Source organism: Typopeltis vanoorti, chromosome 23 (genome assembly GCF_054136105.1).
Source record: "Typopeltis vanoorti isolate ZY-2024b chromosome 23, IOZ_Tvanoo_1.0, whole genome shotgun sequence".
Taxonomy (NCBI): Eukaryota; Metazoa; Arthropoda; class Arachnida; order Uropygi; family Thelyphonidae; genus Typopeltis; species Typopeltis vanoorti.
Genome location: NC_143571.1, coordinates 20,588,532 through 20,600,618, shown reverse-complemented (window position 1 = coordinate 20,600,618; position 12,087 = coordinate 20,588,532). Strand labels below are relative to the sequence as shown.

General features: G+C 34.6%; 1 protein-coding gene across 2 annotated transcripts in view; it reads right to left on the bottom strand.

The window, feature by feature from the left end:
* LOC150093671 (uncharacterized) overlaps nucleotides 1–11,253 on the bottom strand; it is a 51,078-nt gene extending 39,825 nt beyond the window's left edge. For both annotated transcript variants that reach the window (XM_090413010.1, XM_090413011.1), the window contains exon 1: nucleotides 10,869–11,253. In XM_090413010.1, coding sequence (XP_090269136.1) covers nucleotides 10,869–11,056 — 188 coding nt within the window. In that variant the 5' untranslated portion in view covers nucleotides 11,057–11,253. The remainder of the gene's footprint in view (nucleotides 1–10,868) is intronic.
* Between the last annotated feature and the right edge of the window lie 834 nt (nucleotides 11,254–12,087).

The window sequence follows — 12,087 nt, the reverse complement described above, 5'->3', positions numbered from 1 at the left end:
AAAAATAATCTTTCTAGGAAACTTAAGGAATATTATGAATAAACCCAATTTTATGATTCAGCCAAGTCTAGCTGAAAATTTTAAAACGCCAAAAATAAAAAATTAAAAAAAAAGGAAAATAACTCCGAGTGGATTTACTAGATATTGATAACATAGAGTTTTGATGCAGCTCGAACAGGGCAAATGATCTTATCTCCGTAGTTTACTATACACACTAACTGCGCTTCGGTTGGATCTGTTTTGTCGAGTAATACGAACATTTTCTTTTGGAAAAACTCTTCATCTTTTTTTTAAAAGACATTAATTCATCTTTTGGTGGAAAAAGTCCTCATAAAGGCTTATTCACTCGTAAATAGGATTTGAACCAAATGGCAATTGTCATTGTTAATTGAGCAACGAAAATAGGTTTATTTATTTTTTGCATTTAAAAATTTACAGATCGAAACAGTTATCTTCCATGTTAAACTTTAAATCAAACTTTCGTTTGTTCTCGAAATTTAGTTGCCTTGAAAGTGAGATTTTTCTTATAACGTTATTTGAAAAATGAAAAAGCTGGTTTTTAAATATATCCGCTTTTACATAACTCAATAAACTAAGAAATAAATATTAACGAGATGCCACCTAAAAATCTCGAGTTCTACAATCATGAAGTAACTTAACCTACAACCCAAACAATGTTTTTTCTCAATAAACCTGTCCGATATAATCTCGCTTCACTTGTAATGCGATTTTGTCTCGCGCACCAGTGTGTGTGTGTGTGTGTGTGTGTGTGTGTGTGTGTGTGTGTGTGTGTGTGTGTGTGTGTGTAAGAGAGAGAGAGTCTAGCGAAATGGCTAGGAAGAATAGAAGAGCATAGAGTTTTCTATGAAAGAAAAAAAAACCCGGAAATCTTACGAATTTCTTCAAGGTTAAAGGTAACGGATTTGCTTATGGAAATGAGAATTCTCGGGTCAAATCTTTGCGGTTTTGAAAATGAAATATAAATTTTAGATTGGGCCATTCATTCGTATTTAGCATGAGGCGTCTCCTTCGGTATCAACGTTAATCTGCGTCAAAGCAAATTAAATTCTCTCTCTCTCTCTCTCTCTCTCTGTGTCTTAATCATTTTCTTGCACTCCTCCTTGTTCTCTGAGATAATTGGCATATGTATAAATTTTGATACAATTTGAATGTGAATATTAATCATTCTTTTAAGCTTTCCGCCTAGAAGAAAAGAATGATAGGTAAAATGAAACGAGTACCTCGGAATGGATAAGATCAAAATGGGCGACATCAATGACTTGATTAACATCAAGTGAATGACGAGAAATTAAAGAACATTTAGCTTTCAGATTATAAAAACTGAATGATGAAAGTTAGCATAGTAGGAAGTCAAGAATAAAGTTATAGAGAAAGAAAAACGACAAATTATTGGATAACTTAGAAATATTTTACATAGGTAGGTAGGCAGCTCGTTTCCATCTTTCATTTATTGTCACAGTGCTTTTTTTTGCATATCTACAGCGTGCTAGATGGAGGCGATGTGCATTGTCCTAACTAGTATTTATTGGTATGTACTGAACTGTGTGTGTGTGTGTGTGTGTGTGTGTGTGTGTGTGTGTGTGTGTGTGTGTGTGTGTGTGTGTGTGGGCGGGTGGGTGGGTGGATGGGTGGGTATATGCGTGTATGTTCTTCTACAAACAATTTTTCTGATGTTTCTTACAGAACGTAAACAAACCTACTTGACTTTCCCAAAGATCAACTACCTCTGTAATCATCTATAAATAAGGCGCATAAAAAAATTTGTTTAATAGATAACTACACATACCGGTCATTGAATTAGAATTGTTTTACATAAATGTATGCGAATACCAATCATCTTAAATTCTCTGCGCATAGTTCGGTGAGATATGGCTTTCTCAAACGAGGCGATCTCGTTCCTGAGAGCTTGTCTTAGGACCACAGTTTCGTCTTTCAGTCAAGCAAGGCGAGTTATGTTTCCACTAATTGAACACCAGGGATATCTCACCTTTTGAAAAATCAGTAATCTCGTCGGCTTTAAAATTCGTCACTCCAGCCAAACTGGAACCCACAGCAGACCATTTATCGATCTCCGAAATTTTTCTCAAATTTTCAGCAGCATTCTTGAATAATTCCCTAGAAGACATGGTGATGCACGTGATCAAGGTTTTTTACATATGAGCTGCGTAAGTGAACTTTACGTACTGCATAAAGGTTTCGAATTCGGTGGCCCGTATGTGTAGAATCCATCCTATAATGGTCGTTCTTTATATTTTATCATGACAGAGTTACCAAATCCTACGCGAACACCATTTAGAAAATTATGAGTGTTAAATATCTAAAAGATAGGGTGTGACGTCAGAATAATGATAAGGTTATATGAAAATGAAACAAGCGTGTTCGAGATAAATAAAGGGACTGGAAACAGGGAATGCGGCATCTATCAAAATTCGCAACATGGAAATGGAAGTAATTATGGCAATTTCATAATATAGATAAATGAATTAAATTATTTCTCCTTATTACAAGTTTGCTGTCTTTGGTCATTTCATTCATTTTCACTCTCCTGCAGTCATCAACATTCATGTGATACAGCTGAATTTGTATTCATATAACTTTCCAGTTCTGTCGTTGTATTTCTCATTATTATTCACAACTATTTCTTTATTTTATTTGCTCCAATCAATTACTCTATATTTATTAAAATTATCTTTTCTTTTCCCATTTCAAATTTCGATATTCAAAACCTATTGTTTAATTTCAGCATACATTTCTTCCTCTTTCCTAAATACGCTTATTTATTTGATACATTACACGATATTTTGGAAGAAAATGTACACCGTTACGTATTCTGTTTCTTTATAAGAATATTACAGCCTTGTCCCGGTCATTATACAGTCACATTAATTCTACATATATAACAGATATATGTAGCTCGAAGAAAGAACAAAAAAGATATATTGCTGTTTCGTGGACTTCCAAAAAGCATTTGATAATATTGACCAAAAATATAACATGGGCTGTTTTATGATCCTATGGTGTGGACAATAAATTGATCCGCCTGCTGAAAGATGTAAGCAGCCAAGCACAAGCGAAAATCAGAATAGCAGGCGCTACTGGAGATTGGTTTGTCACTAGTCAAGGCACAAGACAAGGTGACCCAATATCACCAATCATCTTCATCACACATCTGGGAAGAACACTTAGATAAGATTAAAGAAAACGGTGGAGACATTTCAATAAATGGCATGAGAATAAACTACTTCTGCTTTGCAGATGATATCGTCCTGATTGAAGAAGACGCAGAACGGCTGGAACAGACATTGCAAACACTATACACTGAATCTGTCTATGGTAACAGAGTTACCATAGACAGATTTCAACTGGAAAATGTGGAACACTTCATGTATCTTGGATACCACATGACGCATGACTTGGATCCCCCCAAAAGAAAATATAAAAATTAGAATAGCCAGAGCAACAACTATTTTAAAGGCTATGGACACATTATGGAAGAACCGATCTATAAAGATGCACACTAAACTGCGCATTGTAGAAAACTGTATCTTCAGCAGCATGCTTTATGGATGTGAGAGAATCTGAAAGGAGGGGGATATTAGAATTTAAGAGGAAGTGCTATAGAAAGATCTTGAGAATAAGCTGGATCCAGAAAGTGAACAATGAGGAAATCTATAGACGAATACAACCAAAAGAAAGCCTGATCCAGAAAATAATCAACATGAAACTACGTCTCTTTGGCCATATATGTAGAACGAACGATGAGAGGAAAATAAAAATGCTGCCGTTTGGGATGATTGAAGGAACGAACAAAAGAGGAAGACCAAACAGAGAATGAGGCGATGACATCGTCAAATGGTGTTGAATTGGTTTGGCTTGGGTTGGCTTGGATTGGCTCTTGCTACGTTTTTATAAGAATGTTTTTGTTTTCAGAACTCACTCTCGTTTGCTAAATGGAAGCCTAAATAAACTCTATACACAAACTGAGTCATCTTGCACAAAATAGAATGCAATGGAAGCCTCATATCAAGATGGCAGAGACACCTACGGGCATTGGACCCATGGTTGTTGTTATTAATGATGATGATGATATAACAGATAAACAAGTAGCTTACATGCTTAGTGTGCTCAAAAGAACTAGCGTGAACTGAATTTATATGTAATACGTAATTATATTTGTAGCAGTAATGTGCTATTCACACCCACGTTTTTTATTACGAAAGGTTGAACTGCATGTTATGTCGTTTATCTGAGCAATATCCCCCCTCTTCATGAGAAACGGTCGCTTTATAAGTCATTCGCAGTACTGCAGACACTACAGCATCAGCTGGATCTTTTTAATTTAATTGTCTTGAATAACTGCGTAGTTTCTAAAATGTTCGCTACTTGTTCCGCCTCCCATTCGGATGACAAAAGGCGAAAACGCCTTATGTTGATATGGCTTTTGCTCCTGATGACTAGTCCAATAGCGAATGGCGTACCAACCATCAGGAGTAATTGCAGCAACTGAAATTAAACGAACAGAGACACTGTCTCCGACGGGTTTGCCCTCTCCAATCAGCACTGGTTAATAGTTTCTATAACATGTTTCAAATCCGGTTTTCTTCCTGGTGTGTTTTTAACTGCTGAATCTCAATTAACTAGCGAATGCTTAGTGACCTTTATGAAATCAGGGAGTCTTGATACATCAGAAAATATTTCATGTAATATTTGGATCAACAGCATTGGAGACCATCTCATCAGTTCGTTGTTCTGTCCACCGAAGCTCACTGGCCAGTGGTGCCGGCAATTATTGGAGAAGGAACTGCTGTTGTTGTTAGAAGACGTGTTATTAGCAACACGCTGGCGTACTCGGTTCCTGCTTTATGAAGCCCTCAGTTATTTCCCCAGAACTGTTAGGGATTCGTGCCCATCCCAACTGCTGGATAGGGAGATGTGAGACCGGTAAAATGGCCACTAAAATCTCCCCTAGGAATCCACTGGATTTATTTGTATGGTTACAGCAGAAGGCCGATGCTTATGATTACACCTGAGAGAAATGAGCAGGCACACTATCAAATGATCGTGGATGGTTGTATGACAACAAGGAATACTGCATATTATCAGATGGATTATGTGAATTTGTCTTAACTCTCTGTTATCTTCTGAGTTTCCATGACGGGGAGATTCACATGTGCAATATCTCTGTAGAAAACTGTTTCCGTTCCATTTATGTTTATATTTTACATTTGAAAGTAGCAGTGAACAAGTATCCACTGTTTGGAAAAACATTTAGAAACAAACACTTTGTACAGATAGTAAAGATCTTTCTCTCTCGCTCTTGTTCTCTGTGTATGTGCGCGTGTGTTCTTTATGTCTAATTTTTAAGTTTGTAAAACCCTCCTCGTCCAGAGCACGGTCTTACAAACATCCATTCCCTCAGCTGGATTCAAAACCACCACTTGTTGATTCAAATATTCCACCTACTCGGCCAACCAGGCCGACAACTGCCTGGTTGGTTGAGTGCCTCAGTACCTTGGGTTGGCTCTTGCTACGTTTTTATAAGAATGTTTTTGTTTTCAGAACTCGCTCTCGTTTGCTAAATGGAAGCCTAGATAAACTCATTTCGATCCACTTTGATGCGAAACGTATCTGAAGTAGATCATTAGCTTCTCATCAGCTCTGCTAATTATTGGTCGCAAGAAAAATCCATTTGATTATTCAACAGAGCCGATACGATAATAAATTTGCAGCGAACAGTTTTCAAATATGAGTTAGTTAAGAAAGCATGAAATGAAATATTTAAATATAAACATAATTACATATTTAAAGATAGTTTGAGTGACTTTGATGGAATGTCTTATTAGAGAAATGACATCGAAACTTCGAGTGTTATTTTTGGAAGTTTTCTTTCCTTTTCAATCAATTCTTTCTACCTTTCACTAATTTAATAATTACTATATATATATATATATATATATATATATGAATACTTGACCTCCTGTTCAAAGCTTGTGGTACCAATATGAAGAACTTGGGATTTTCGTGCAAAATATCAATTTTTTATTTTCAGGACAATTCTAAGTACTTATATATTGTGAATATTACGTACAAAGGATGGACTGAAGAAATATTCTGAAGATATTTGAGCATTTTTATTTTGTTTACCTTAAGAAAGACTTCTTCGACATTCTTCGAAACATGGATTCAAATACATTTTGCATTATTATAAAAATCATGGGCATCTTTTAGTGGCTATTTTCATTGGATAAACCAGACTGGAAACCCTTTTTTTACAAATATCAATCTATATAATGTGTTTCGATGGCTTGTACAATCTCTAAAAAACTTTTCCTGCTATTCTTTTAAGCTAGCTTTTCTGGTCAAGTCAACAAATAAAAGATTACAAAGTACTTCCACCATAGCGGAAACAAAGATGATTGCTGGTTGTGGTTCGCTGTTGGAGACTTTACTGTTGAGCCTTATGAATTATTTATTTTTCATCCTCTTATAGGTATGAAGGCCACAAAATTAACAAACACCAAATGGGCGTTACTGATTTTTTGTAGCAAATTATATGGGTACACTATTCTTAAATTAAACAAAAAATTATAATTGTGGTTATCTACTTTACTTCAATTAAAATTAGTTTTTCCCCCTTTAAGATGTATTAAATCCTTGTTTACTATTCATAATAAAAGCCTTATATTTCCACCATTGTGTAACCTTAAGGGCTTATTTTTCTACTTTTTTATAATCCGGTTTTAATATTAGCTTCTAGTCTTTTAGGCTCATATTAAAAATTAAGGGATCGCTGTGGAGGATGTGGTTTGATTAAACATAAGTAAAGGCTACAGATTTTTTTAAATGAACTGGAAGGTAAAAAAAAGGTAGAGCAAAGGGAGATAAAAAATTAAATTCGTTTTCCTCAGAGAAAGTAGATCTTTTTAATCCTTTTTTTATTCAATGTATTAATATGTTTCTAATTAACTAATAAAAAATTTAATCAGTACAAGTTCAACAAAAACTTAATTAATCAAAAACTTAAATAAGACAAATACGAAATCACATATTTGGTTTCTTCATTTTAGTTTCTTGAGTCGTTTGTTGTTGCTGATGAACTCAAAAAGTTACGTAAATTAATGAAACTTGTAAAACGAATGGCTGCATATGTGGATAATTTTAGACTTCCATACGATTAGGAGTTGGGAAAGTTACTTACTGAGCCATTCGTTATTTTCTCATTTTATCAACTTGAATTTTTATATCTCAAATATTTAACGCTCACTGGTTTTTCCTCTGAGGTATTCTTGAAGTCGGAAATAGAGAATCTAAGAGATGCGATTGTAGAATGCAAAGCTTTTTAACAGTATCAAAATGGATTAATATGCATTTGATTTGTTTTTAAGAAACTATCAAAATGGCTCTATTAACGAAAATACATATAATACTCTCTTTAAATGCGAGTGTGGCTGATTTATTTTACTAGAAAAGAAATTCATTCAGATGAATTGTGACGAACCTTCACAACAAAGATTATCTGCTTCTGATTATATTTCTATCTAATAATTTTTGAAACCTTTGCTGCTCCGTTAAAGTTTGCTGTCGTTTTAATTCTGGATTTATTTTGTAATTTGGAAATGGACAAATTAGTAAAAGGAAGAGAATTATACGACTGTGCACACAACTTTAGAAAAACTATCACAGGTTTCAAGATTCTGCTTTGTTTTGCTTCTCTGGGCAATCAAAAATGCTTTGCCGCTAAACTATATTCAGTGTTTTGTTGTAATTATTTTGTAGCTCGTTAAATGATGACAAATTTCTTTTTAGACTACTAAACTTCACGTGACAGATTGAAGTTTCAGCCCTTAAAGCTCACAACTAAGCAAGGGGCCCTTCAGGACTGTTTTTTTTTTTCTCTTCTACATTGAGTTTCTTCGTTCAATGACCGCAAATTTCATTTATAGTTCCGGTGAAGACAGAATGCTGCACTTATCTTTATTATTTCACATAAGCAGTTGTAAAAAAAATCTCCCATCATAATCTGTCCGCAAAGTATAGATAAATATCCTGCGAAGTTCAATGCCGGTAATTCAATTTCTTCTTTTTTCTTTCTAAAAATACTTCACTTATTCTCTCCTTTGGTAATAGGTTCTTAGAAGAGCACGTTCTAGAGAGAAACAAGAAGAAATTAAATTACCGGTATTGAACTTCGCCAGGATATTCATCTATAAGGTATAGATTTACACTGTAAAGTGTTGCGTTTGCAATCTGGATACTGTTTACAGCTAAAGAATTATAAAAAGCTTTGTGGCGCAAAACAAGACCAAATTTGGGTTAAAATTGTTTTAAAAAAATTAACATTTTCTTAACAGATTTTCAACCGATGTAAACTAGTATTTAAAAAAAAGGCTTGCAGGAAAACGTCGTTATTTCTTGATAAAAAAATCTTATCTCCATAAAACGACGAGCCGAACCTTAACACAGGTTCATGGTGGTTGTAGGTAGTTATCAGAACTGTACCCCAAATAGATAGAACTTTGACGCATATTCTATTATGGAAAGCTATTTCCACATTTAAGAACAAGAACTTCAGCAAGAATATCCATAAAATTATGAATTCTGTCTTCTCGTTTTCTGTGAGATACACATACAAAGCTTCGCGACCATCACAAGTGTCCAATAACACTTGCTTCCAATAAGTTAGGAAGTTTTAGAGGGCTTACGCAAAATCGAAGTACAGTATTAAATGGTTGTGCGGATTTGTGATTACTTTTATAGAACTAAAATATGTTTAATGATCAAAGTTATTCTTCTAGCGAAATAAACCCCCCCAATTTTGTGGATGCTGAGGAAGCGAAATTTGTAACATATTTATGCCAAGAGCGATTCGAAGTTAAAGTGAACGCAAGATACGAAAGATCATCTTGAGTTTTACTAGCGTCGAACTTAACAAGGTTTTCAGAACCTCGTTGAGGAATGAATTGCTTGGAGAACAGAATATTTCGGGTTATAGACGTTTTGTTGATTGAGAGGCTTCTCAAATGAGAAAGGAGCGTACGCTGTGCTGTCATCATTAAAACTGTATATTGGATTTGACAACTGGAGACAGTCGTTGATATACAGAAGGAAAACGGAAGATGAAGAAATAGAGATTTGTTGAACAACAGAACTAGTTGTGAAGTTTGAAGATAAACATTCATCAAGCTTGTATAATACTGTTACTTGTATATACTGTTATCCTAATTAATATGTCTCTGTATCCAACTGGATAAATGCCGTAGAGATATCTACAGTAGCAACTTCTCCATACTACGGCATCTCTCTCTCTCTCTCTCTCTCTCTCTCACACACACACACACACACACACACACACACACACACACACACACACACACACACACACACACACACACACACACACACACACACACACACACACACACACACACACACACACACACACACACACACACACACACACACACACATTAGAATTGGATTATCTGAAGTAAATTCCCAGCTCCAGAACAAATGCGAGAAGAATCGGAGAGTGTTAAAAGGCCACATGGAATAGAAGGAACACAGATCTTCAGAACCATTGGAGAAATGCCACCAGGGCCCAGAGACTTTTAATATCCCATTCACACGAAATTTTTATAATCGGTTGTTCATTTAGATAGCTTCGACACTCGCTAAACAATAGTTCATTGGTTCGATTCCAACTTAAGACATGATTTGAGAATTTTATCGCCAGGTGCGATACTTCTACAATGCTTGCAGGTGGTTTTTAGAGTAGAGTTTCGGATTTTTTTATTCTTAGCTCACCCACAGTATAATTTATTATAGGTTTGCCATCTCACCTACGAAGATGAGATTCACATACAAATATGAAGAAGATCTTCCACCGCCCTCTAGGGCTAATTTATTAGCTTTTTAATATGTCAGATGGAGTTTTTATTGTGGCTTTATCAGTTTCTCTAGAGTTAAAATAAACCCGAAATTTCCAGGACAGAAGTAAACTATTTACACTCTTAGTTAACTCCCTCTAGTACAGTGTATACGATTCTTATCCAGTGAGTAACGTGCTCACAGTTAATAGTATCGCAATAAGGCTCTGCTCTAAACTAATTTGTTTGGATTAGTTTTGCAAAAGACGTTCATTGTATATTATTTTTCTACTTACTGACACTTACCCAAAATTGTATCAGATTAAATATAGATATATATATAGATATATATATCGAATTAAATTGCACGATAAAAATAATAAGATAAAGATCTTTATCCATTATCAATTTTATCCATAATTTTCTTATATATATTTAAAGTACATTATAATTTATGGTGCATTAAACAAATCATAAGATAAACACCAAATTTTTTCAACAAAATTTAAATATGTGTATTTAATATTCAGCTACAAAAAGTTCTATGCTTTTTTTGCTAATCGGTTTCTATTTAATTTAGGGATACTAATATATTTTTATAATATGAATCAATAGCTGCAGATTTAGGACAACAATATGTAAACTACTGACGTTTTATCTACTAAGAACCATCTTGGTTTTTAAAATAGAATTTAACTTTCAAAGCCCATTTAAATCCTGAAACACGCAAACTTCTTCATTGGCATATAACAGTTAATATATTTCCTATAAAGAATAATTTAGAGAAAGAACAAATACATAAAAAGAAAGATAGAGAGCTTAATCCATACTACCTATTACATATTCACGAAACAATTAAATAATTCAATTTTTAATTAAAATTTTAAAATTTTAAATATATAATTTTCTAGATAAAATATCGATACATATTCATACACCATACACTAATAAGTATAAGCTATTTTAAAACTCTTCACTTACTCTTTTAAGGTTCTTTTGTTGTTGAAAATGTAAAATCCACATCGGCATTCGCCTACGGTTCCGTCGAAGCCTGTCTTTCTGCAGAATTCTTGGCAGTCCAGCGATTTAGCTGTCGTAATACTGGACATCAGACTCAGGAGCACGATCAGCGATCCTGCCACAAGGACACAATACTGCGAGCTTTTCATGATGTTAAACTGAAGGGAGGATGTGCTGATTGAAACAAAAATGCTAGAAGAGTATTTCTCTCTTCTATAAAGTATGCGAAAAGTGAGAGCGCTCACGTGGTAAGAGAGAAAAGAGACTGTACGGAAGATTATATATACGGCAGCTGCGTGTTGACCGTTGTGACAGGATAGCTGATACAAGTGAATTCGGTTATGCTTTTTATAAAGCAGGACTGATCTTTACGAAATATTTGCTCCAATTAAATGCTCAGCTGTTATAGTTATTGTTGGCATTTGCAGGCCTCTCCTGTCGCTGTGTTTCTCTGGGAACTGATGACGTAAGACGTAAAGCGCCAATCAGAATGTCAGGATAGTACACGAGAGCAGATACTTAAAAAGTGTGGGAGAATTAAGGCTGTTCTTAGGGGAAGAAATCAAAACAGCGTAGGTGGAGGACTTTTTTTAAAAAATGTTATTGGTGATTGCGTCCATCCCAGTGGATAGATATGGTTTCACTTTCTGCTTAAAGAAGGAAAATCAACAGGTGAGAAATATAATTATTAAAATAATCCTATTACATGAATTATTTTTTCTGGTAGACTCACCGAGGCATTGTAGAATCAGGGATATCAAAAGTATCCGTCATTGGTACCAGATACAATAATTAATTCGCGGAATCTATATATATATATATATAAATTGAAATTAGGATTTACTCGGGATGCATACATTTATAAAATTAATTTAACTGACTAGAACCCGAGAAAGTATAACAAAAACCTTTAATAAATCACGACTAGTTTCATCGGTGCTCCGACTTCTTCAGGTGAGAAAAAAAACATAAGACTTATAAAAAAATAACAAGGCAAAAAACATGGACTTTCCAGCTTAATAAAAAGTAGAATAGTAACAGTCATATTTGAATAGGTGACCGCGTGCTACCGTTGGCATGAGTTGAATGTGCGACAGCTAATTTTAGAGCGCCAGTACTGGATTACTGCGCTATGGGAATCAGGCAAATTATAGCTTAGATTGTTGTTCAACTGTGAAAG